The 27,465-nt window shown below is 34.1% G+C and overlaps 1 protein-coding gene across 10 annotated transcripts in view; it reads right to left on the bottom strand.

Moving 5' to 3' along the window:
• CCDC18 (coiled-coil domain containing 18) overlaps positions 1-27,440 on the bottom strand; it is a 112,419-nt gene extending 84,979 nt beyond the window's left edge. For 6 of the 10 annotated variants that reach the window (XR_010382169.1, XR_010382167.1, XR_010382168.1 and 3 more), the window contains exons 1-10: positions 25,438-27,440; positions 24,770-24,944; positions 22,382-22,543; positions 20,761-20,867; positions 20,165-20,293; positions 13,601-13,697; positions 12,159-12,280; positions 10,954-11,245; positions 8,615-8,739; positions 7,596-7,756 (exon numbers count right to left, since the gene is read on the bottom strand). Coding sequence is in view for 7 of the 10 variants with exons in the window: in XM_064488726.1 (XP_064344796.1) it covers positions 7,596-7,756; positions 8,615-8,739; positions 10,954-11,245; positions 12,159-12,280; positions 13,601-13,697; positions 20,165-20,293; positions 20,761-20,867; positions 22,382-22,543; positions 24,770-24,944; positions 25,438-25,571 (1,504 nt within the window). In the remaining 3 variants the exon portion in view is untranslated. The remainder of the gene's footprint in view (positions 1-7,595; positions 7,757-8,614; positions 8,740-10,953; positions 11,246-12,158; positions 12,281-13,600; positions 13,698-20,164; positions 20,294-20,760; positions 20,868-22,381; positions 22,544-24,769; positions 24,945-25,437) is intronic. The other 4 variants (XM_031457611.2, XM_064488725.1, XM_031457610.2 and 1 more) reach the window with 4 other exon arrangements.
• Positions 27,441-27,465: the final 25 nt, after the last annotated feature.

Genomic DNA, 27,465 nt, shown 5'->3' with positions numbered 1-27,465 from the left:
CGATCCTAAAATTTATATGGAACCACAAAAGACAAACAAGAATAAACCTGGAGTATCATGCTGCCTTATTTCAAACTATATTACAAAGCTATAGTCATCAAAAAAGTATGGTACTGGCATAAAAACAGACACACAGCCAATGGAATAAACTAGAAAGACCACAAATAAACCCATGCATATGTGGTCAATTGATTTACAACAAAGGAGTGAAGAATATTCCCTGGGGAAAGAATAGTCTCTTCAATAAATGGTGTTGGGAAAACTGGACAGCAACATACAAAAGAACTAAACTAGACACAACACTGTAAAATGACTATAACTCAATAAAAAATGTAAAATAAAATAAAAGAATGAAACTAGACCATTATCTTACACCATACACAAAAATTAATTTAAAATGGATTAAAGATGTGAACATAAGACTAGAAACCATGAAACTCCTAGAAGAAAAGATAGCCTGTAAGCTCCAAGACGTCAGTCTTGGCAGTGAATTTTTTTGGATTTCACACCAAAAGTGAAGGTAACAAAAGCAAAGACGAACAAGTGGGCCTATATCAAACTGAAAAGCTTCTGTACAGCAAAAGAGACCACAAACAAAATGAAAAGTCAATCTACGGAATGGGAGAAAATACTTGTAAATCATATATCTGGGGTTATATTCAAAATATATGTAAAAACTCATATAACTCAACAGCAAAAAGAAAAAAAAAAAAAAAACGCAGAAGATCTGAATAGATACTTTTCCAGACAACACACACCAGTTGCCAGCAGGTACGTGAAAAGGTGCTTAACATCACAAATCATCAGGGAAATCCAAGTCAAAACCACAGTGAGATACTAACTCACACCTGTCAGAGTGGCTGTTATCAAAAGGACAACAAATAACAACTGTTGGTTGAGAAAAGGGAACCCTTACACACCACTGGTAGGAATGTAAATTGGTGCAGCTACTATAAAGCCACTATGGGTTCCTCAAAAAATTAAAAATAGAACTATCATATGATTCAACAATTCCACTTCTGGATATTTATTCAAAGGAAACAAAATCACTATCTTGAAAACACATCTGCATTCCTATGTTCACTGCAGCATTATTTACAATAGCCAAGACATGGAAACACCCTAGTGTCCACTGACAGATGAATGGATGAAGAAAATGTTGTATAAAATGTATAATATACTGCCAAAAAAAAGGACATCCTAGACCTTGAGGACATAGACTAACTGCAATGATTCAGACAGACAAAGGCAAACACTGTAATATTTCACTTATATGCTAAATGTAAAAAGACAAGACAAAACAAAAATCCAAACTCACAGACACAGAGAACAGATCGATGGTTGCTAGCGGGAGGGCTGGGGGAGGGTGAAACGGGTGAAAGTGGTCAGAAGGTGCAAGCACTCCTTTACAAGACAAACAAGCTCCGGGGATACAGTGCACAGCATGGTGACTGTAATCAGTAATAGTGTCTGGTATCTTTGAAAATTGCTGAAAGAGTAGATCTTAAAAATTCTCACTAAAATTTTTTAAAATGTTTAACTATGTATAGTGATGGCTGTTAATTAAACTTACTCTGGTATTCATTTCGAAGTATTAACATATATCAAATCATTATGTTGAACAACTAAAACTACCACAATGTTGTATGTCAATTAACCTCAATTAAAAAAATAGCTGAAGTGGCTATATTAAGTTCAGACAAAGCAGACTTCAGACTGACAGAATTGAAAGGATAAATTTAAAAACCCACATATATATCTGAAGATTTCAACACTAATTTCTCAGTAATTGATTAGAACAAGTTCAAAGAAAACCATTAGGAATAAAAGGTGTAAACAACACCATTAGCAAATTTAACATAATTAGTATTCAAAAAACACTCTATCCTGTTAGAATATGTTCAAACTTAGGAGATTATCAACTCAAAGTAATCATTCATATATATATATATATATATATATATATATATATATATATATATATACACACATATACATATAATACATTACATATAAACCTCATGGTAAACTCAAATCAAAATTCTACATAGACACAAAAAGAGAAAGAAATCCAGTAACACTAAAGACAGTCACCAAATCACATGGGAAGGGAGCAAAAGAAGAAATAAAAAAGAACCACAAAAACAGAACAATAATTAAAAGATATATATAGAACATTCCATCCAAAAGCAGTAGAATACACATTCTTTTCAAGTCCACATGGGACATTCTCCAGAACAGATTACATGCTAGGCCTCAAGGTTAAGTCCCAATAAATTTAAGAAGATTAAAATCGTATCAAGCATCTTTTCTGGTCACAACACAGTAAGACAAGAAATCAACTACAAGGCAAAAAAACACAAAAAATTAACATATGAAGCTAAACAATATGCTACTAAACAACAAATGAATCACTGAAGGAATCAAAGAGAAAATTAAAAAATACCTGTTGACAAATGAAAATGGGAACAAAATGTCCAAAATCTATGAGATGCAGCAAAAGCAAGTCTAAGAGAGTTTATAGCAATTCAAGCCTACATCCTAAAACAAAAATCTCTAATAAACAACCTAACCTTACACCTAAAGGAACCAGAAAAAGAACAAGAACACACACACACAAAAATCCCCAAAGTTAATAAAAGGAAATAATAAAGAGCACAAATAAATGAAATAGACACTAAGAAAAAATAATAGAAAACATCAGTGGAACTAGAGCTGGTTCTTTGAAAGATAAACAAAACTGATAAACCTTTAGTCAGACTCATCAAGAAAAAAAGCAAGGGCCAGAAGATTTCCGGTCAAGATGGCGGAGTGGTAGGACCACAAGCTCGCCTCTCCTTGTAGGTTACAAGAAAATCACAACTGACTGCTAGACAAACATCGAAGAAAAGACTGGAATCTAGCAAAGAAGATGGTCCTCAACGGGAAATACAAAGAGGGAACCACATCAGGATGGTAGGAGGGGCGAGCTCACTATACAATTGGGCCCCATACCCCCAGGGGTGGGCGACCACAAGTTGAAGAATAATTAAGTCACAGAGGCCCTCCCACAGGAGTGAGAGCTCCAAGCCCCAACTCAGGCTCCCCAGCCAGGGTGTCTGGCATTGCGAGGAGGAGACCCCAGGACATCTGGTTTTGAAGGCCAGTGGGGCCTAGCTCCAGGAGCCCCACGGGACTGGGAGAAACAGAGATTTCACTCTCTTGGGAAGCATACACAGAATCTCGAGTGTGCCGGGTCCAAAGGCAGAGGCAGTGATTTCATAGGAACCTGGGCCAGGCGTGCCTGCTGGTTTTGGAAGGTCTCCTGGGGATGTAAGGGACGGCTGCAGCTCACCCAGGGGACGTAAAAGCTGGTGGTGGACATTCTGGGAATGTTCATCTACATGAGCTTACCTGGAGGCTGACATCTTGAGTGGATCATTAGCACCAACACCTAGCCTCACCCAGCAGCCTGTAGGGAAGCCTCACGCCAAACAACATACCGGGTAGGAACACAGCCCCACCCATCATCAGACTTCCTAAGCCACAAAGGACTCTAGACACTGGTGGGCCCTACCCACCAGAGGTCCAGGACCAAGCTTCACCCAGCAGTGGGCAAGCACCAGCTCCTTTTGCAAGGAAACCTGAATAAGTCTCTAGTCCAGCCTCATCCACCAGGGGGCAGATATCAGAAAAAAGAAAACAACAACCCCAAAGCCTGTGGAAGGAATCCACAAACACAGGCCAGACTCATTAGGGACTGGAGGACCCTGGCCCTCAGGTGACAGAAGAGTAGTGTACTGCTGGGACGCATAGGATGTCTCCCACAGAAGGCCACCTCTCCAAGGTCAAGAAACATTAACTAACCTACCTAAAAATAGAAAGTAAACAATATGAGGCAGCAGAGGAATATCTCCCAGGCCAAGTCACAAGATAAAATCCCAGAAGAAGAATTAAGTGATGAGGAAATAGGCAATTTATCTGAGAAAGAATTTAAAATAATGATGGTGAAGATGTTCAGACAACTCAAGAGGCGTATAGATGCACAGAGTAAAGTTTTTAGCAAAGAGTTGGAAAATACAAAGAATATCCAAACAGAGTTGAAGAATAAAATCACTGAAATGAGTAACACACTAGAAGGAACCAAGAATATACTAAAGGGGGCAGAAGAATGGATCAGTGTGAGCTAGAAGACAGATTAGTGGAAATCACTATTGCAGAACAGAAAAGAAGAAAAAAGAACGAAAAGAAATGAGGATAGTTTAAGAGAACTCTGGGACAACATGAAGTGCACTAATATTCACATTACAGGGGTCCCAGAAAGAGAAGAGAGAGAGAACCTGAGAAAATTTTTGGAGAGATAATAACTGAAAACTTCCCCAACTTGGGAAAGGAAACAGTCACCCAAGTCCAGGAAACACATAGAATTCCACACAGGATTAACCCAGAGGAACACACCAAGGCACACAGTCATCAAATTGACAACAATTAAGGATAAGGAGAAAATATTACAATTAGCAAGAGAAAAGCAACAAATAACACACAAGGGAACTCTCATAAGGGTATAAGCTGATTTTTCAGCAGAAACTTCACAGGCCAGAAGGGAGTGGCATGGTATATTTAAAGTGACGAAAGGGAAAAACCTACAACCAGAACACTCTATCCAGCAAGGCTCTCGTTCAGATTTCATGGAGAAATCAAAAGCTTCACAGATAAACAAAAGCTAAAAGAATTCAGCACCACTAAACCAGCTTTACAACAAAAGTTAAAGGACCTTCTCTAATCATCAAACTATAAGAAAAGAGAAAAAAAGATGAAAGAGAAGGAAAAAAAAAAAAAGATCTACAAAAGACTGCTTTGGCAGTTTGAGGTCTTTTATGGTTCCATATAAATTTTGGAATTATTTGTTCTAGTTCTGTGAAGAATGTCATTGAGTATTTTTGCTTTGGGTAGCACTGCCATTTTGATAATGATTCTTTCAATCCAAGAGCACAAGACATTCTTCCATTTCTTTGTATTGTCTTTGATTTCCTTCATCAATGTTTTACAGTTTTCAGAGTATAGGTAACTTCCTTGGTTAAGCTTTTCTAGGCATGTTGTTCTTTTTGATGCAATGGAAATGTTTATGCCAGTTATAAAATTCTGGTTTTTGAAGTGAAAAGGAAAAAAAGTGAATGAAGGGCTGCAAATGGCAAATACCCTTCTTTCTTATGGATGAGTTGTGTTCCATTACATATAAATGTTGCATCTTCTTTATTTATTCATCTATTGATGTGCACTTAGGATGCTTCCATATTTTGGCAATTATAAATAATGTTACTGTTAATAGTAGGGTATATGTATCTTTTTGAAATAACTCTTATTTTGTGGTTGGCTTTATTCCTTTCATAACTATGTAAGTTTAAAAAGCTAAAAGCTCTGACACAGCATTGTGGAATGACTATAACTCAGTAAAAAAATGTTTATAAAAAAAGCTAAAGTTCTAAACTTTCTTAGAAACAATGAACAGTACATATATGTAAACTTTTTAAAATGTGCAGTACATTGAATATATTTATTTACATGCAGTATATTATATATGTGCAGTCACATTTTAACAATTCTACCTAATAAAACTGAAAAATGAAAGTAAAAAGATATTAAAGTGATTTGTTATTATTACAAATATTGAAAGCTTTCTTCTGGACAGTGGTTCCTTCATGTTAATTATCAGCTAAGAACCAAGCATATTAAAAATAAAAGTGGGTCAAAATGTACAACTTGATGACAGTAGGTTACAGGTTGTATCATGGATTTGAAAGCTGTTAAGAGAGTAGGTACTAAGAGTTCTCATCAAAAGGGAAAAAAACTTTTTTCCTTTTTTTGTATGTATATGAGATGATGAAGGTTAACCACACTTACTGTGGTAGTCATTTCACAATATATGTAAGTCAAGTCATCACACTATGCACAGACTTACACAGTGCTGCACAGCAACTGTATCTCGAAAGAACTAGGGGAAAAATCCACCCAGTAATGACAGAACACAGATTTTCCTCAAGTGAATTTGGAATATTCATCAAGACAGACCATATGCTGGCCAATGAACTGAGTATTAAAACATTTAAAAAACTGCAATCAGGTTCATTCATTAATTCTTTCGATTAATGGAAACAACCTAATGTCCACCACTAATAACAGAGAGATAACTGGAAATTGTCTAAATATTTGGAAATACATACAAGAGGTAAGTTATTCTGAACTGAATAAAATGAAAACATAACATACAAACATTAGTGGGATGCGGCTACAACACTGCCTAAAGAAGTTTATTTCCTTAAATACTTACATTAGAAAAGAATAAAGGTTTAAAATTGACAATCTAAGCTTTCACTTTAAGAAAATTTTTAAAAGAAGAGAAAATTAAACCCAAAGTAAACTGGGAAGGGGTACAAGGATCCTGAGGAAAATGTTACACTGTAGTCCTCCCTTCTCAGTTTTGCATTCTATGCTTTCGGTTACCTGCTGCCAAATGAGGCTCAAAAATCATAAATGGAAAATTCCAGAAATAAACAATTCATAAGTCTTAAACTATGTGCCATTCTGAGATTCTGAGTAGCATGATGAAGTCTTACACTGTCCCTTGCCATCCAGCTCCAACACCTTAGTATGGAAATAACCCCTCTGTTTTATGTATCCCTCCCAATAGTCATTTAGTAGCCATCTAGGCTATCAAATCTGTCAAATCAAACACTGTCGCAGTATTGCAGTGTTTGTGTTCAAGGAATGCTTACTTTACTGAACAATGGTCCCAAAGTGCAAGAGTAGTGATGCTAGCAATTCAAGTATCTCAAAGAGAAGCTGTAACGTGCTTCCTGTAAGGGAAAACGTGAAAGTTCTAAACTTAATAAGGAAAGAAATCTTATATTGAGGTTGCTAAGACTTATGGTGAGAAAGAATCTTCATGAAACTGTGAAGAAGAAAAAAGAAATTTGTGCTAGTTTTGCTGTCACACCTCAAACTGCAAAAAGTTTATAGCCACAATGTGTGAAGATGGAAATTGCATTAAATTTGTATACGATTTTTTAATAGGATATTTTGAGGGAGAGATAGGCCACATTCACATAACTTTTATTATAGTATATTGTTATAATTATTTTATTTTATTATTAGTTGTTGTTAATCTCTTATGTGCTTAATTTATAGATTAAACTTTGTTATGTACGTATGCATAGGAAAAAACATAGTACTGCATAGGCTTCAGTACTATTTCCAACTTCAGGCATTCACGGGGGTCCTGGAAAGTATTCTCTGAGGATTAGGGGGGACTACTATATGTCTTGATGGTGGTGATGGTAATGGGTATATAAACATATCAAAAAAACCATTAACCAAATGCATAGAAATTTACACTTAAATGGATGCACATTATTGTAAGTACATTTTACTTCAATAAAGTACATTTTTAAAGAATGATGCAAAGTTCAAGAAATAATTTTTGCTGTTTTAGCAATACATTACTTGCAACAACAGATTATTAAGTATGTTTGATAACTGATAATCTGTTTCTTTAAAAAACTATCATGAAGAACTCTGATTATAATTTAGTAAAAGAATTGAATATAATATATACTCACCTACTTGATTACCGCCTAGTTTTACAGGTTCTGTTTCTAAACTATTTAATTTGCCACTTTCTTGGTTGTCATTATAAGCAAAAAGACTGTGAGATAACTGATTTGCAGTCAGGTTTGCATGAAGCTTTTGAATTTCTGCCTCTTTTATTGCAAGCTTAATCCTGGCACAAAAGAAAATAAACCAAACATTAGAAAGATTCTAGAAAAGTACCTCATAACTGTCACCTTTTCAAATTAAAAAAATTTTAATTAAAAAAAGTTTTTAAACTCTAGTATAGGTCTACTGTTGGCTGGACAGACAAACTCTTATATACCACTGATTACATTATAACCTGGTTCAGCTACTTTAGACACTCGATAACACACCTTATGACCCAGCAATTTCATTTTTAGAAATATCTGCTAGAGAAACTCCCGCATATTGTACAGGAAACATGTATAAGTATGTACTCTGCAGGACTATTTCTAACAAAAGAAAACTAGAATTTTAAGGTAATTATCAATAAGGAACAGATAAACTGTGACGTAGTTATAGGATAGATTCTTACACAGCTGTTAAATCAAAACTAACTAAACTAATCTGTCCACTGAGCAATCACTCTACCTACCTACCTGAACATGGATGAATTTAAAAAATGATGGTGAGTGAAAAAGCAAAACTACAAACAACATAAAAACAGTGTATTTATGTGTATGAGTCCAATTATACACAAAATCAAGTGAAGAATATACACCCATTTCATAATGGGGGATACCCAGGAGGAGAATGGGACTCGTGGTAAGGATCCAAGGGTATTATCCACCCTGTAATATTCTACTTTTTATTTAAAGAAATGGATTTGAAAAAAATATCAAAAAATGTTAAGGAGAATCAATTCTTAGTTGTGGAAATATGGATATTTGTTATAATACTCTCTGGACTTTTCTGTATATTTTTCAACTTCTTGATTAAAGATCTTAATTTGATTACCAATTTAAAATATTGCATTTGCTACAACTTCAGTATCTTAAAACCGTACCTCAATTCTGAAATCACCATTTTATTCGTCTCACAGCAGCCAATGTAACTGTCTTCCTTGTCTGACAAAATACTCATCTGATGCTTAGAAAGAGATGATTTAAAACCAAACATTTCTCTTTTTAACTGCAAGTTTAAAAACAAACATATATAAACTTTTAATATCTATGTTACCATTTGTTTTATGACAAACCCCAAGTTTGAAAAATTGCGTTTGAAAAATTTAATAGAAACAATCTAACACTTATCAATAGGAGAATGTATATATTCATCATGAAATATTAACATAATGGAAAAACTACAATAGTTAAAATAAACCTGCATCATATAAATTATTATGGAGACATCACATAACATAATATTGAGTGAAAAACAACAGAAACACATGTAGTATTTTCAAAAATCCACTGAACTATATATATACACATATTTCTAGATACATTCATATATGACAATATTTAAAATACGGAGGACACACATGCATTTCAGAATAGTGGCTACCTCTGAGGAGAGAGGAAGGCAATGGAGAGCTAATGAGGTATATAAATAAAGCTTTATTTCCCTATAAAATTTTAATCTAAAAATATCTGAAGTAGATATCAATATGTTTCCCAGATTTAGCAAATATGCTACATTGGTCTCTATATATATTCCATATGTTTGAAGAAATAGACAATTTTTTAAATTAGTTGTGAAAAGGGGCAAGGTAAGCACTTACTGACTACTGCCTTCAAACTGTAACTAAATCACACTTTCTGGAAATAGAAAAAATTCACATTTCCAAACCATGTCACACAGGATCAAGCATGTATTACCACACCACTTTGAGAATCACATATCAAGTAATTCTTGACACTGAGTTAAATGGAAGTATCAATTTAAAATGAATACTACCTAATCTGATTACTATCAAATTTCAAAAGCAAACAGGACATTAAAACTCTAAGCAAATAATCAGTATTCTAGGAAAGTAGATACAGCAGAGGGATGAGAACCAAGAATCATACATCCTAGTTTTAATTTTGCCACTAGCTAGCTGGACAAATTATTTACTTCCTTGAGTACATTTCTTTACCAATAAAATGATGATAGCAAACCAGATGATTACTAAGGTCCCTTTCAGCTTCATAATTCCACGACAGTTTAAAATTGGTAAGCGTCTACCATCCATCCAAATGTGAAACTAGCCATGACACATTTACCTACCTTTCTCTCATCTCACTTTTATTTTGAACCTATCAATAACAAATTTCTAACACAAGTATACTTACCTTCTTCCTAATCTCCTAATTATAATATGGTCATCTATAATATGGTCATCTATATAACTCATAGAGAAGCTACTACCATACAAACATTTTAATGTTCTGTGCAATTCTAATAGGTATATGAAAAGTTAAACAACATAGTCAATAGGGAGTTGCAGATTAAAACCACAGGGTGATACCAGTTCATACCCACTAAGATGACTATAATCAAAGTGACAGACAGTAACAAATGTTGGCTAAGATGCAGAGAAACAGAAATCCCCATATATTACTGCTGAGAATGTAAAATGGTGCAGCCACTTTGACAACAGTTTGGAATAAATTTACTCATTTGACTCAGCAATTCTACTCCTAGGTATCTACTCGAGAGAAATATGTGGACGGAGACTTGTACACCAATGTTCATGGCAGCATCATTCATAACAGACCAAAAGCAGAAACAACCCAAATATCCATATATTGGTGAATGAATAAATCAAATGTGGCATATCCATATAAAAGAATAATATTCAATAATTAAAAAATAAATAAATACTAATATACATCACAATGAATGATCCTCAAAAACAGGACAAATGCAAAAGACCATATATAGTATAATTTCATTTATATGAAATGTCCAGAAAAGACAAATCTCCAACAGAAAGTAGATTAGTGGTTCCCCAGGGGTGAGGGTGAATACAGGAACTAATTATAAACGGGCACAAGGGAACTTTTGGAAATGACAGAAGTGTTTGAAAACTGGATTGTGGTAATTGTTCCAAAACTTGTCAATTTACTAAAAATCACTGAAACATTACACTTAAAATGGGTGAATTTTGTGGTATGTAAGTGTTACTTCAATAAAACTATTCTTTGTTTTTAAATTTGGTGCCATTCTTATACATGGTGACTGAGAGACTGAGAAAGGGTGGAATGGTAGAAAGGGAAGTGCAGGGGAAAAAAAGATCAGAAAAGAACTGATGACTGAAAGTAGATATGTAAAGGAAAAAAAACAGAAGGTAACAAAGCAACAACAAAATGATCTCTAATAAAGCACTTTGGTAAACTTTTCCTTGTCACACATACTTACTGGCATCTGGGACATAATTTTTTCCAAACTTCTCAGTTCCACCCTTGAACTTTCTATCTCTTGCTGACACAAATCCAGTCGCTCATTCTGTGTTGCAATACGAACCTTTAATTCTCGATTTTCATTCATTAGAGAAAATTTTTCTCTAAGTACTTCATCCTTGTCCTCTAACTCACTCTCTAGCTTCAGAATATTTTGTCTAGATTCAGTTAGTTGCGCCATGACTTCGGAATTTTTCACTGCCATGATCCTTAATTTTTCTTTTCCATTATTACTTTCTTCTTTCAACTGCCTAAGAAACAAAAATGAAAATATGCATTCATTTTCAATAATCATATTTAGTTAATCTACTTTTAAGATATTTTAAGGCTTAATTCTGAAATAACAATACTTGCTCACATTCACTAAGTGCCTACCTTCTGCAAGCTAGGGACTCACGACTTAATGTGGTTGGCGCGACTGTTACACCCTGCTCACAGATGAAGAAAATGAAGCAAAGAAAGCTTACAAAACTTGCCCAGTGTCTCACAGTAAGTAGTTGGGCAGAATAACCCCACTATCTTGGAAGCATTTCTGCTCCCTTTTTAAAAGCGTATGACAGGAAAGCTAACTCCAAAATCCTGACACATTTTGCAATACAAAGAAGTTTCAGATAGTATAAGGAAAAATCATGAATTATTAGCCACAATTCTAAAAGACAGAGTCTAATTAACTATTAACAGATTACAAGGCAGTAATATTTTTTAATATCTATGTGTATCTATAAAAACATGTCACACATTTGAACAATCTAATGTTTAGAACCGTTATTGTATTTTATCAGTTCCTCTTTTCACACTTTTAACATCCTTGAAATGAGAAGGTTGTATTAGTGATTCTTGATGATATTAAGAATACGTATTTTACTAACTAGCTAATGCGGTCACACTACAAGGACATCGTGTTTGTGCTAATTTTTTCTAAATATACTTAAAGCAAATATGTTGATCATATTACTTATATTTACAAGTATATTAATATCAACACCATGCTTCATTCATTTAAAATCCTAACTTTATAAATAGAAAACAATTTCAGTTACAATGCCTATATCTTTCTATAAAATTTAAGGCCATAATTATAGTATTCAAAATATTCTATTTTAAAATGTTTCAGCTTTTCTCTATTTCCACACAAAAATCCTTTTCTACAACAGGATACTGTACCTTAATTTCTCTTTCAGAATTTCAAGTTCACTTTTATATAGACCACACTTTTCCTGTAGCCTTTTATTTTCTTTTTCACAGTTAATTAGATTTTTCTCTAATATTTCTTCTTCAGCTTGAACCTAAAACAATAATTTGTTTTACACACTAATGAGATCATAAGTTTTAGGTGTTTCAAACTAAAATGTAGTGATTTCAGAAATAAGCAAGAGAGGGGAGTAAGTGTTCCACAAGTTTAAGTCCCCAGCCTTGTAGTGAAAGGAGCAAAGTGAACTTCCTAGGCAGTAACAAAGAACAAGGAGGCGGATGCTACTACCTGTCCAGAAAAGGTTAAGAACCTTCAACAGAGGGACAATGGCACTACTACCTGAAAGCAGAAGTGCTCTAGCATCACGTGGACAAGGCAAGCAACTCACGTAAAGATGCTGCATCAAGTTACTACAGAATAATGTGACTTTAGTGCAAATGTTTGAGAGAGGTAATTTTTGAAATTTTAGCCACAGAACACCCCAGTGAAATCGCAGCCCCAAATTTAAGATAGATAAAAGTCAAGCACCCAGGTTTGAGTAGGGGGAGGGGAGGACTGGACAGATCTGCCCCACTTCCATTGTTGTATCTATCTAACTACAGGTCTCTGCTGAGCAGTTTGAAACTCATAATCCTAAGGAGAAGTGTAAAAAAATATCTCTTACATTTTCCTGTCTTTCCTCTGTGAAGTCCTCCCTCTCCCAGAGGATGTTCCCCCACTAGGTACTCTATCCTACCTCCCCCTCCAGATTACCCTAGGAAGAAATCCCTTCTACAGTATTTCATTCCCACAGGGGTCTTTTCCAAGACTTTCAAAACAGTGACCTTACTAATTCACACTTCAGATTTCCGTATCTAATGGGCTCTTGATTTTATTTTAAACAATAATATTTCTTTCCTCTACCCTCTACGTTTCCTTGAACAGAATTTATAAATATTAGTTAAGGACATAAAGAATTTATCTGAATAACATTTTGAACATCCAACATGTGGCCTCCCTCTAAACAGGGTTATTATCTCGTATTACTTGAAGATACTCAATGAATGTAATTAAGCCACTATAAGGCTACATAATCTACTCTGCCTTCATTTTCACTGAGGTGATGGGAACAAATTTCTTGCTTTTACGTCTGCAGCTCCAGGCTCTGCTCATTCACTCCACCTTTCTCTGTACTTTTTTCCTTCTCTTATCTTCATTCTTTTTTCCTTATTTGGATAAAAAGTTTCAGCTCATTATAAGAAAATTGTGATTATACTTAATTGTTATAAATTCTTTGTTTTAATGATTTTATTATGAATGAGATCATAAAAATTACTCCCTGCTTTAACCATAAAGATATTCTACTGATGTCTGTTTTTATTTTCAGAATATGAACAGTAATACAAAACACTGAATTTGCACAACTGCGTCCTACCTTTTCTAGTTTCTCAGCCACTTTTTCTTTATAATGTTGGAAAGCTTTACTCAGCTCTTCAGCATTATATAGAGCTTCATTCCTTTGTCGTTCAGCTCTAAAATTCAAAAAGGGATAATCAATAAAAAAGTAAAGAATGCTCTGCACTAGTATATTTAAGTTTCAAAGTAACCTGTATTTAATTGTAAGGAATAACTAGAGAAGCAGATTTCTCTGTGCTAAAAAAGAGTATAAGTACAGGATCTCGTGGTGGCTCACAGCAAAAGAGAATGTGACAGTGAATGTATGTATGTTCATGTATAACTGAAACATTGTCTCTACAATGGAATTTGACACATCATTGTAAAATGACCACAACTCAATTTAAAAAAAAGTTTAAAAAAATAAATAAAAATAAAACATCAAGTAGCTTAAAAAAAAAAAAGAGTACAAGGCTTAAAAACAGCAAAATGAAGATTAGACTACAATAATCTCCCCACTCTAACAATATGAAAAATAAAATATAACATAGAACACTTACAAACATAAACTTGGAAACATACATACATTCTGTTGGTAATTTTTTCTCTGTCTGCCAAAAACAGATTAGGGATGTAGCCTGAGGCTATTTAATAAATTTTCAAAGATCAGGTATTACAGAATTAGTCCACTGTCTAGTATATTAAAAATACTCAGTTAATTCTGTGATCTTTGCAAAGGCCAATTAAATTTTCAAAAAGGTATTTCAACAGTAACTTCTATTAATACAAGATATAAAATCTGAACAACAAAATCCAACCACTACCAAGCACTGTCTTAGTCCATCAAAGCTGTCGCACCTCATAGCTGACCCGGACCTTTCCTCGTACTTCTCACACTGAATTGAGACTACTAGGCTGGAACTTGATCAGCTTCATACTCACACCTAAAAACTTTTCTATATTCAAGCCTATTTTCATCAATTCCTTTGAAGTTAGTGATTCTCCTCTTATTCAAGGTGAATTCCTTTATCTATACTCTGGACCTTAGCTCTTCCCTTTCAGGAACTTACTCTATCTTCTATATCCTTAGTCTCCTCTCTATTAGCTCACAAACTCAAGTGAAAGTATCTCTTACTTCCTGAATATATGTGGTTCTTAAGTTTGGATAGCAACTGTGGATATAAGAGATGTCTACTTGGTTCCAAGTTTCAGATAAAAAAATAGAGTTTAAACAATAAGGGATTTATTTGAAAATCTAAGAGAATATATTCCATTCCTTAGCTGGCAGAGCTTGAATTCAGAGAACCTGCATTGCTCACTTAAACAGACAAAAAGCTCAACAGATATATTGCTTTCCTCTGCCATCCATCCTTTCAAGCTAAACTTATCCACTTTACACGTACCTACCCTTTCTCACCACCAATTTTTTTAAAAAGGTCATGATATTTTCAGCCACACAGAAAAGAATGGATAAATATATCCAGCTACTAGCAACCCAACTTTCATGAATCTTAAGTCTTTGCTATTTTTGTTTCATGTAGCCTTCTTTATTTTAGGTAAATAAAACATTACAAACATTACAGAGTTGCGGTCCTTGTGTGTTCGCCTCCAAATCCCATTCCCCTGACTTCTTCCACAGAGGTAACCCTAGTCTGACTTTGTTTTTTAATTACGATACATTTTGTACATTCACATGTTAACCTAAAAATCCACAAATAGTACATCATAGTTCATCTATTCTAATACAAATACTGTTTTCACATTTTTTAACATCTCTAAAACTGATACGTATTTTATGACTGATAGTATGTCACAGTTTCATGGTGATATTTTTTCTTAGTGATTATTAAAATAACAGTGCATCTTAAAATCTGTGGAATCTTACATTCAATGAAATATTGTAGCCTTTTTTCCATGTTTTACACTTTATATGAATGGCATCCTTCTGCAGAACTCTTTTGTTTGTTATCAGTATGTTCACCCATGTGACTATGGTTCAGTTTTTAAAATCAACTATATACTATTCTGTTGTATAAATACGATCATTTGTCTTCTTTTTCTAAGTTGATAGACATTGAGGTTGATTCCAGCTAATACAAACAACACTGCAATGAACATTCCTGTGCACAGTTCCTGGGCAATACGTGCAAGAGTTTCTTTAAGACAAATAACTAGCAGCTGAACTGCTAGACATTTTCCAAAAGGTATTTCAAAGTTGAAGGTACTAAGAAAGTGCACCTCCAATTTTATTAAATCCTTTAAAAAAATCAGTACAGCAATTATAACAATTTACTCTCCCAACCAGAAATGTGTATGAGTTTGTTACATCACATCTTCATCCACACTTAGATTGAAGCAGTATAGAAAAACAATAAAATAGTAACCTAATTAAGCCTCCCAACAATCTGTAATAAAGGCAGTTCCCCAAGAATGAGCCATGGAAAGGTTAAGTAACTTGGCCAAGAACTCACAGGTTATAGGGAATGGAATCTGTTTCCAAAATCTTTCTAGCTTACTGCTCTGCACTACTACCTCGGGCATGGATTTCAATCCAGTGGGCCCTAGCACCACAGTGTTTGGGTTCAAATTCTACCTTTACCACCTTCTAACTGGTGACCTTAACTTCTAATTCAGTTTCTTCAGCTATAAAATGAGTATATTAGTGATCGCATGTGCTTGAGGAATAAGTTATAAACCTAAAGCATTTAGAAAAGTGTTTACACACAAAAATGCTCATTAGGGTATTATAACTAACATCAGATTAAAAACTTTTGTCAACCTAATGATGACTGTAGCTTTACAACCTCACTGTAGTTTTAATTTGCATTTCTGATGACAGCAAGATTAAGCAACTTTCATGTTTCATTGGCCATTTGAGTTTCCAGTCCTTTACCTCTTCAGATTCTCTGTCTTCTGTTACTGGATTTTCCCCTGCTTTTCTCACTGATTCATGCGAGTTCTTTACAAATTCTGGATACTAATCTTTGTGAACTATATTATTTGCAGGTATTCTCCCAAGCATCTGGCTTGTCTTTTTTACATCTTAATTGATGTGTTTTATACAACAGAGGCTTTTATTTTAATGAACTTAAAATTAAGCAAACTTTCCCTGTATAATATTTATGCCTTCTGACTCTCATTTTAAAATATTCTTCCCCATCATGAAACAACCTAGAAACTATTCCCCTGTATTTTCTCTTAAAAGTTTTACCTTCACAATTGGGCCTTTAATGCATCTGTAATTTTTTTTTTAAATGCAGGTACAGTATGAGGCAAAAAAACCTAATTTTTTAATCAATAATCAATTCTCCCAGCATCACTTTTTGAACTTTAAAAAAAAATTTTAAATCAGTACACCCTTAATGTGGATTCACCACTTTCTGACACTTTGCCACCATTGCCTTTTATCTCTCACTTGATTTTTTTGCACTAAACTGTATGCTAGAGTAATTACTTTACCCCTAAATACTTTAGCACGTTATCGCCTAAGAATACGAATGTTGTTTCATATAACCACAAGTATCTACCAAACATACGAAATCTAAAATTGATACAGTATCACTGTCTAATACACAATTCCCATATAAATTTTATCAATTATCCCAATAATTCCTTTATAGAATTTTCTTTCTTCTGATCCAGGATCACACACTGCTCCTAGTTATCAAGTCTCGTTAGTCTCTTTAATCTGGAACATCTTCTCCGTTTTTCTTAGTCTTTCATGACACTGACAATTGTAAAGAATAAACAGCTGTTTTACAGAAGACCAACCTGAGCTTGTCGGATGTTTCCTTGTGATTTAATTCAAGCTATTCATTCTTGAGAGGCATAGCACATAAACGGTGCTGTGCCCTTTTCATTGTATCACATACGAAACACATGTCAGTTCGTCCAGCACCTTAATTACTGATTCTTCCATCCTTTGCCCTGATTTGTAATGGCACCTGTTACATACCAAGTTTCCACTGTATGTGTGCTTGCTTTAGAGTCTCTGTTCTGTATCACTGATCTTTTTATTCCTGTAACTGTATCACACTGACTTAATTAGCATAACTTTCTAAGTCTTGGTATCTATAGGCATGTTCTCCCCCTCGGTCCACAGCTTCAAAATTGCCTTGTTTGTTCCTGGACCTGGGTTCCATATGCTTTTTAGGGTCAGTTCATTAAGTTCTACCAAAAATTCTATTTGGATATTGATTGGAAATATACTGAATGTATAAATTATTTTAGGAAAACATGACACCTTTATATTAGGTTCCCATCCAGAAAAATGGTATATACCTTATTAGTTAGATCTTAAGACTTTCAATAAACCTTTATGACTTTCTCCATTGCACTATGTCTTTTTATTCTGATGTTTTGACATCTGGGGCCTTACTGACCCTAGGAAAACTGGCACTCCCAAGGCTAGCCAATTCTCAGAGACAGTAAACTCCTCACCTGGGCATGCACCTTTCACGTGCAAACTAAGTAATCCAGAGCCCACTCCCCATTCCTCTATCTGGCTATTACGCTCTGGGCCAAAATTCCTCAGACCAGGTACCAGACAACTCAGGACAGTCTTACACTTCAGCCCACTGAGAGTATTCACGCTAACCAATCCAAAGGCTGCTTACCCTACCTCAACCATTTCTTCCCACAGAAACCACAGTAATATCTCTTTTCATGTTTTCCTCAATTCTCTCTGCCTCCTAATCAACCCTGATACTTCTCTGTATGGTCTACATGACATGTCATGTCTCCTACTTCTAGAAATCTGTGAGTATAAACACTTCTTTCATGACAGCATTTTCCATGTCTGCATGTCTTTCCAGATCTGATGAAAACACATCCTGAGAACATTTTTAAAACTCCACTAAGAGCGTACAAATCTTCTGTAAGTTTTTTCATATTTAACCTACAGTTTTTACTTTAATTTTTTATTGAGTAAAGTGCTCAAGTCTGAGGTGAATGAATCTGTATATATGTATATACCAACATAACTACTATCCAGATCAAATATAGAATATTTCCAGCACCCAAAAGGCTCCCTGTACACCCTCTCAGCCAATACTCTTTACCCAAAAAGGTACACACCATTTGTATTTTTAATACCATATATTAATTTTGCCTATTCTTGAGTTCTTAAGGAAATACACAGTATTCTTTTACATCTGGTTTCCTTTGCTTAACATTGTATCTGTGACATTCATCCCTATTGTTAAATACCTATAGTTGCTCTTGTTCACTGATGCCTATACTTCATAATGTGAATATAATATTATTTATTGATTGATTCTATTGTTGATGAACACTTAGCTATTATGAATAAAACGACTTTGAGCATCCTTGCACATGTCCTTTGACAGATGCAGGCCTTCATTTCTGTTACTTATGTTTAGCTTTAGTAGATACTGGCAAACAGTTTCCCAAAGTGGTTCTATCAATTTATACTCCTACTGGAAAGGTATTAGAATTCCAGCTGCTCCACAACATTCAAAACTTGACACTGTGAGTCTTTCATTTTAGCCACTGTGGCCCATAATGGGACTGTTTCCTTTTGTCATCATCATCTTAATTATTTTACTTTCTTGTGGACAAGTTTCTGACTAGTGACTCAGTATCTTTACAGGCTAGACATCTAGTAAAGTATTCAATTTATTCTCAAGTTAGTTTTGTTAAACTTTATTTTGTTGGAAAATAATTTAGTCTAAGTTTTCAAATGTATTATGCTGAAATGGTTCATAGTATTTGGTCTTATTTCTTAAATCATAGCTAAATCTGTAACTTAGGAGTCCCTTTTCAATTCCAATATTGTTTTTTGTGTCTTCTCTCCTGGATTAACCTTGTCTGATGCCCATTATCTTGGTCACTATGAAAAGAACCAGATTTAGGCTTTGGGGATTCTCTATTGTTTCTTTGCTTTCTATTTATCATTTCACCCTTAAATATTTATTATTTAATTACTTATATTTTTCTTTTGAGGTTTTTTTCTTTTATGTCTTTTTCCTGACTATATAAATTACATGTTTTAGCTCATTCATATATTAATTTTAATATATGCACAGGAGGCTAAGTTTTTCCCTTAAGAATATCACAAGCTGTGATATGCAATATGTTTTACATCACTGCTTCAGGTTTTCTAATTTTCATCATAATTCACATTATTGTAATGTAAAATCTCATTAAACTAAAAAACTTATAATCTTTACTAGTTTAAAAGTTAACTGACATTCGAAGTTAATGGTTATACGGTCAAAACTACCTATAAAACTTTATCTTAGGGCATGGTTTATACAAAATAGGTATTTTGGCATTACTTACATATTCCGAAAGGAGACCCAACCACATTTACAAATTTTATTTAATTTCAGAAGTAAGTAAATAATCATTACCTAGCTTTAAGGAATTAATACCAATTCAAAATACCAATAACATAAAGTCCACATGTGAAAATTTTAATGGAAATTTTTTTTTAATTATTGGTCAAAAAAAAAAAAGAACACTAAATTATTCTACTGCCAGATTTCTAAAAATTTTCCACTTCAAAAACCAGGTAGAATTTTAAATAGGCATAATATATTTTCCCCCTATAAAAACAATTATTTGCTTTAAAAACGCATACCTCTTTCCTTGTTTACTTTGTTCAAGTAAGTCTACCTTCAACTTTATACATTCCTGTTGGGATTTCTGCAAACTCTGTTCCTTTTCAATCACCATTTTCTGACTCTGCTCCAATTTATCTTCTGCCTCTCTATAAAACAGATTTTTTTTAAAGGCTGTTGAAGAGATTATTCCAGGTAGGCAAGAATAGTTCAACTTTAGGAATTCTATTACCTAAATCACTCAGTTAAGAGAAATAAATATTTAACAAGAGATAGAAAAAAGGCATATTCATCACTTGTCAACTATGGGTTTTTATAAGGAATAAAGGGATATTTCTATCAAATGATTAATGTATCTGAAATAAAAGCTTATATCCTATTTAATGATCAGATACTAGAAGCATTATCATATCATACCATCTTAGTCTTTTTTAGCCTCCATTTTACTACATGTATCCTGCAGCCAAGAGGAAGTATGATGGACCAAAAATAGATACAACAAGTTCTAAGACAGTCTATAGACCACTATAGATTTATTGGGGTGGTGGACAAAATTTAATAAGATATGTCAAAGAGTAGGAAATAAAAATTTTAAAGCTATAAAAAGTCTGTTTACCTCAAAACTTTATCTTGGGCTGAAACTTCTGCTTCCAAATTTATAATCTGTTCTTCTAAGATTGGCACATTGGCTGCCTGTTGTTCAGCAGATTCAAGCATAGAAACCTAAAACAAAAACAACTTTTAGAGTACTTTCCTCACAAAATACATTAATCTACTTGGTCTTTAGGTTTTTACCATCTGACAGGGGGTGGTACTCCTCAGTTGTTGAATTGTGAAATGCATCCTGTCTACTGATCTACATGGCCACGCCATCGTCACAAGCCAGTCTCAGCAAGAAAAACAAAGTATTTCTCCCAGAAAGAAGTTGTAAAATGTAGAAATGCAACAACGACCAAAAATCAGAATACTGAATGTAGAGTGCAGTTAAATGCCTGAACAAATTCTTTGTGATTTGATCATTCTAGAAATCTATCCCAGAAATAATCCCAAACACCAAAAAAGCTTTATGTTCACTGCAGCAGCTTTTCTCCTTCGGCTCAGTTGTTCTGTTTGAAAAATACACACACACACACACACACACACACAAAAATAAAAAGCTCCCATTTTAAAACAGTCTATCTATAAAAGCAAATAGTGAAAGCCTTACCATGGCCTTCTAATCCTTCCTGAAGTTATCAACAGTATCGTGAAGCATAGCCCTGTCCTTAGATATGTCATATGTATGTATAGCTATACACACACAAACACATATATAGACACGTGTGTTCATTTCATAAAAAACAATTATTACATTTGTATGTGTTTGTGTGTGCGTGTTGCTCTGTAATGTTTTTCTGCCACTAAATAAATTAGGTAAGTTTTTGAAATGACTGTGCAGACACCATTGTAAGTGCCTTCACACATACTGTACCACTTAAACCTAACAATGGTACATAAAAGTCAACTTTGCATTTTGTACTGATATATTTACCTAAAAAACAAAAAGCTCTGTAGCAATCCATTGCACAGATATAGCATGATTTACTTTATCGTGCCTCTATCATTGGACATTTTGGTTTCTTCTAATTTTTTGTATCATACAGCAAAATACAGGAAACCACTTAAACGGGTATTATTAATTAAATTATGGTTATACTCACATAAGTAAACATCATGCTACCATAAAAAAATGACAGTTGTAAAAGCTAAGTAAGTACATCAGAAAATGCTTTGACTACGTAAGAAGTAAAACACAGGAAAAAAGAAAACTATTCAAACAGTCTGGATTCAACTATGTAATAAACCAATTAGGTAGTTCCTAGATGGTGGAAACTGGTTATTTTTCTCCCTTTTCTTTTTTCTATTTTAAGCTTTCAATATGAGAATTTATTATTTCAAAGAGGAAAATAAGCAAGCTACATCTCCTTTCTACAAGAAGTAAAACCATACAAATTGGTAATCTTTAAATTTTTAGAAACTATGACTTATCTAAATGCATAAACTACACAAGTTCTCCTACTTTTCAGATATTAAATTCACATAAAACTGATTCTATAACATGTTGATACTATATTATCATAATAAAAATTATTATGCATAACACACTAAGGCAATACAATGAACATTTTTCCAATTATAAATCCTAAAATGATTAGAATTATTTTCTGTTGGCATAGTCACCACTTCAAGAAACATACTTTTGCTCTTGACTGAGTTAATTCAAAGTGAACAGATTCTATTTTAGTCATTAAAGAATGATTCTGTGAGACCAAACAAGCATTCTGTTGCCTAAGTTTATTAAGTTTCTCTCGAAGACTTTTGATCTCCTGATCCACAGAGGCAGAAGATGAAAAAGACATCTGAAAAATGAAAAAGAACAATCTATTTTAGATTATTTCAGTAGGCATTACATGTCATTAATGGAAATAATGAACAATTATCAATAAAATGATTAAGCAGTTTGGAAAACTGAATTAAGACATTTAGTCAGTGTTGGTGGGGATACGTGAGACAATCAGGACTCTCTCCTCCACTGCTGGTGAACATGTGCATAACTAAGCACAGCTTGGAAAACAGTGGTACACTTTCGAAGAGTTCTTGATGTCATCCAGTAAAGCTGAACATGCTAAGACTCAACAATATTACCCCTGGGTATAAATCTGGTAGAAGCTTTTGCACCTGAAGATTAAAGATGTAAAAACAATAAAATCCCAAATGTCCACCAAAAACAAAATGGATAAATTATTCTTTAACTGTACATATGTTTCTATTATATTCTTTTGAATATACATTTTAAATTATTTTAATTTTCATGAGTTGAGGTTTTCAAAATGATTTCAATTTTATTTTTTGAATAAGTTATATACTTATGCAATTAAAAAGTCAGAACTATATAAAAGAGTACATACAGAAGGATCATTCCCATCTTTAGTAGACAGGCAACCATCTTTACAAGTTTCATGCTTATGAATTTTTTTATAACAACAGACAGCAAAAAATAGTAAACTCCTGAAAAGGAGAGTTATTGAAGGTGTTAATCTAGACTTCTAGTGTTTCCACCTGCATATACAAGCAACACAAATTACTCAGTCCCCACAGCTCCTTATGCAAAAACCAACATAGTACATATGGTGCTCTGCATCTTACATTTTTCACTTAAAAAATTTATTCTGGAAATCTCTTAACCATCAATTTAGTGAGAAATTCCTATTCTTTTTTTTTTTAACCCCCTCAGCTACAATTTCCACTGCATGTTTATTCGTCCAGTATTACTAGACACTTGAGCTATTTCTAGTCTTCTGTTATGAAAAACAATGCCTTATTCTGTACTTGTGCAGGTGTACCTGTATAAGGTAGTTTTCCAGAAAAGGGATTTCTAAGTTAAGGGTAAATGCATTTGTGATTCTGGTAAATTTTACCAAATGCCTCTCCATAAGGGTTGTATTACTTTGCATTTCTACCAGCAATGTATGAGACTGCCTATTTCCCTCTAATAGCGCCAACAAATAGTGTCAAATATCTGGATGTTTAATAATTTGGTAGTGAATTTCTCTTATTATGACTGAGATTGAACACCTTTTTATTTGTTTGAAGATCATTTTAATTTCCTTTTCCATTCACGTCTTTTGCCCATATTTCCACACTGGGTTGTTGATCGTTCCTTCTTTCTAGGAGCTCTTTATATACTAAAGAGATTAACTCTTTGTCTTTAATAGGCATTACCAATACTTTGTCCCCTCCAATTTGTCATATGTCTTTTGATTTTGCTTATGGTAAAATTCAGTGATTTCAACGAAGGCATATATATAATAAAAACAATCAGCAATTCAAATTAGAATAGATATCACATTTCCCAAAGTTACATAATCCTTGTAGGCACGGAATTTGAATTTATTTTCTAAAATGTAGGCTCAGATAGCTTCATCAAGCAGCTTCCTTAAAAAAGAAAATCTCAGTTGTTGGCTTTCTGAAGAGGGAAGAGCAAATTTTTATCAAAAAAGATTACAGTGTGCATATGCAACCATATGTATATATGCATGCTGGCAGAGGATTAATAAAAAAGAAGAGAATGGAAAAGGAGATAAAAGGGTTGAGTAAGGAAGAAGAGTACACACGGCAAGATAGATAATATGACTACATAAAAAAGAGGGAGAGAGAGTGAGTTCCAGATCAGGAAAGACATCTAACATCATCCACAAAATTTAGAGATAATGAAAGGAGCACCAGATCCAGGCTAACCAGTAAGTATACTGTAACGACTTAATAAATACTGATTACCTATTACGTGCGTGGTACAGTGCTATAATCAAGAGGGTTACAATTTACTTAAGAAAACAAGATACTTAATTGCAAAAAGGTAGTAAATATATAAGCTTAAAAATAGGATGTACCAAAATAACTACTCTCTAACTTGTTAGGACAGAACAAGAACCACTATATTTAAATTCAGAGTCTTGAGCACTATAGTAAAAGACTATGGAAAACATGAATAAGTCATTTGAAGAAAAAACTCAAAAAGAAAGTATTTCAAGTAGACAGGTCTAAAACTAAAACTCTTTTAAGTAAACAGAGCTAAAAACAATAACCTTATCTCTTGGCTTTTTTTGAAAATCAGTACCCCCATTGGGCATCTTACAAATTTTTTTATAAGGTGAGTAATTCAAAAGTCCAAGCTGGCTAGGCTGAGAAAGATCTTCCAGAATAAGCCTTTCACACCTTGAGAGATTAGAGGCATAATCCGAATTTTCACTTGGACTAACACTAGAAAAAAAAAAATACATTTCAGTTATTTGATACTTAAGTATTCACTCTAAATTCCTATATATTAACTTAAAAAAAACAAAGGAAAGAACTTGAAATGCTGCTGGAAATCAGATGCTACAAATGAACTTAAGGTATTTCATAACTTTAAAATAAACCATAATTAGTTTTAAACTAGCAATCTATGTATTTCTAGAGCCTCTATGCTAAGGTTACTTAAGTTTCAAAAAACAGTCATAATAATAAAAGATTAACTAAGCACAAACTTGTATTTTATACGCTGAGTCCCAATATATTAAAGGTTTTAATATGTAAGTGTTTCTCTAATAGTTCTACTTTTTCCCTAAACCAAGAGTTATATTCAAAATTATAGAACATTGTTTCCTATTCCGGACACATCAGAAACATAGTATTTAATAATGAAATTCATACATTTTACATTCATAAATTAATGTCATAGTCAGAATTCCATACGTAATTTTACTTAACTCACCTGGATAACTCTTCTCCTAAACTCTGTAAGCTCCATTCTGTTATCTTCAGTTCATGTCTTAAGGAAGCAACATTTGCACGCAAACTTTCTTCTTCATTGTCTTTATTATAGTAGTCTGATGAACTAGATTCCATTTCTTTAAAAAAGAAATGAATTTCTCGTACCCTGCCTGAAAGAATCTGTGGTGTCAGTCAAAATACTCTCACTCTAATAAAATTTAACTCATCATTTTTCTATTTCAAATGTCGTTAAATCTTTCATGGTAATTTAAAACAAAACCCCCAGCAACAATCAACTTCTTTGCAGTGTAAAGCCATAACGGAAAGTTCAATAGCATTTCAATGAATCCATTTTTCATTATAGCCAGGGTATAGTTAATATAGTTCCCCTTTACTAAGCACCTTTAATCTTTCTAACAATTGTGTAACTAAGTATTTTCATCCCATATTAAAGATGAAGAAACTGAGAATGAGACGAACTAAATAACTTGTTCAAGGTTACACAAACGGTAAACGGCAGAACCAAGACCTGAACCTAAGTCATCAAGAGCCAAAGACCCTTTAACTGTCACGCTGCATTTTCCTTATTACAGACTAACTTCAACATGAAGTGTTTGCACTTACACAATCACGTTACAAGCTCTGAACGTCTAACAAAATTGGTATCATTAAAATCATTCATATTTTCTTAAAGGTAATTTATATCAGGTAAAAGTTATCCCGATCTCCCATTCACTATGCTTATAAAATTTAAAAATCATACACACTCACATCACAACCACAGAGATCAAAATGACATTAGCAGAATTGTTAACTCACAGAAATATATGAGGTTTTAAAGCTTTTGTTTCTTCAACTGATGGGTATCTTTAGGGTTGTGAACTTCTCTAAGTACCTTTGTACACAAAAACCATGATAAAGGACCACATTCTATTAGTAATAATAAATATATAATTATTATATATTAAGACACATATTATTAATAATACAATTAAAATGAAGGCTTTGTAATCTCCACTACACCTTTCTGTATATCTTAAAATTACATTCCTCTTTCAGATCCCATTTACCTTTATCATTGTAATATCTCTTTCATCACCCTTCTAGAATGCTGACAGCATCTCAAACTCCAAAAGGTTAGGAGTCCTGTGTATTTTGTTCAGGACTGTAAAGCACTTAAGAGAAACTCAATATTTTCCTCGAATGATGGTTACTAAACTGCGCTTCCTTCTCACGCAGCTAAAATAACATGACAAATTTATTCCTCACTCAAAATGTAGAGAGTAAGATCAAAAGAAAACTCTCACCTTATTGTTAGAAACTGTGGCAGGAAATTAAATGTTATGGAATCTTTGTAGAGAAAAAAATGTTTCTATCCTCTTTCCTCGTTTCCACAAATTTGCTTCGGCTTAAATGAGAAGACTCTCCCAAACAAAAGTCAACGGATCGGTCCCCATTCTGCTTTACCTTTGCAACATCTCTAGCTCCCTACAGGGCGGTGAAGGGAAAAAAGGGGTAAAGGAAATTTGGACAAATTCTAAAATGCCACTCGATATCATGATTCAACCAAATCCACGTACGTGGGAAAGCCCCTCAGGTACCTACAGCCCCCAGGAACAACGCGTGTGCAGGTGCACACGCACACGCACACGCACACCCTCCACGCAGAAGAACAAGCGCTCATCCCTGCCCGTACGGAGATGGGCTGCGGTGGGAAAGGCCTCCTCATGCAGGAAGGAGGTGCTAACTTTACAGTTACTGTCCTGTATCAAGAACGCTCAATTTGACAAAACCGGTTCCCCTGGAAGAAGCGGAGGAAAACATGACAGCTTCCCCTCCGACTTCTCTTCAGCTAAAATACAACCCTGCAGAGCAGCGAGCGCGGCAAGGCCGAGGACCAGACGAAACGCATCCAAGGGACGGAGAGGGAGCGGACCCGAGCTCCCCAAGGCGGGCCGCTTCCCACCCTCAGAGGCGGCCGCTCGCCACCGAGGTCGCGGTGAGAGACCCACCCGACGACGGCGCACGC

Source organism: Camelus dromedarius, chromosome 9 (genome assembly GCF_036321535.1).
Source record: "Camelus dromedarius isolate mCamDro1 chromosome 9, mCamDro1.pat, whole genome shotgun sequence".
Lineage (NCBI taxonomy): Eukaryota > Metazoa > Chordata > Mammalia > Artiodactyla > Camelidae > Camelus > Camelus dromedarius.
This window is presented reverse-complemented; position numbering and strand designations above follow the sequence as displayed.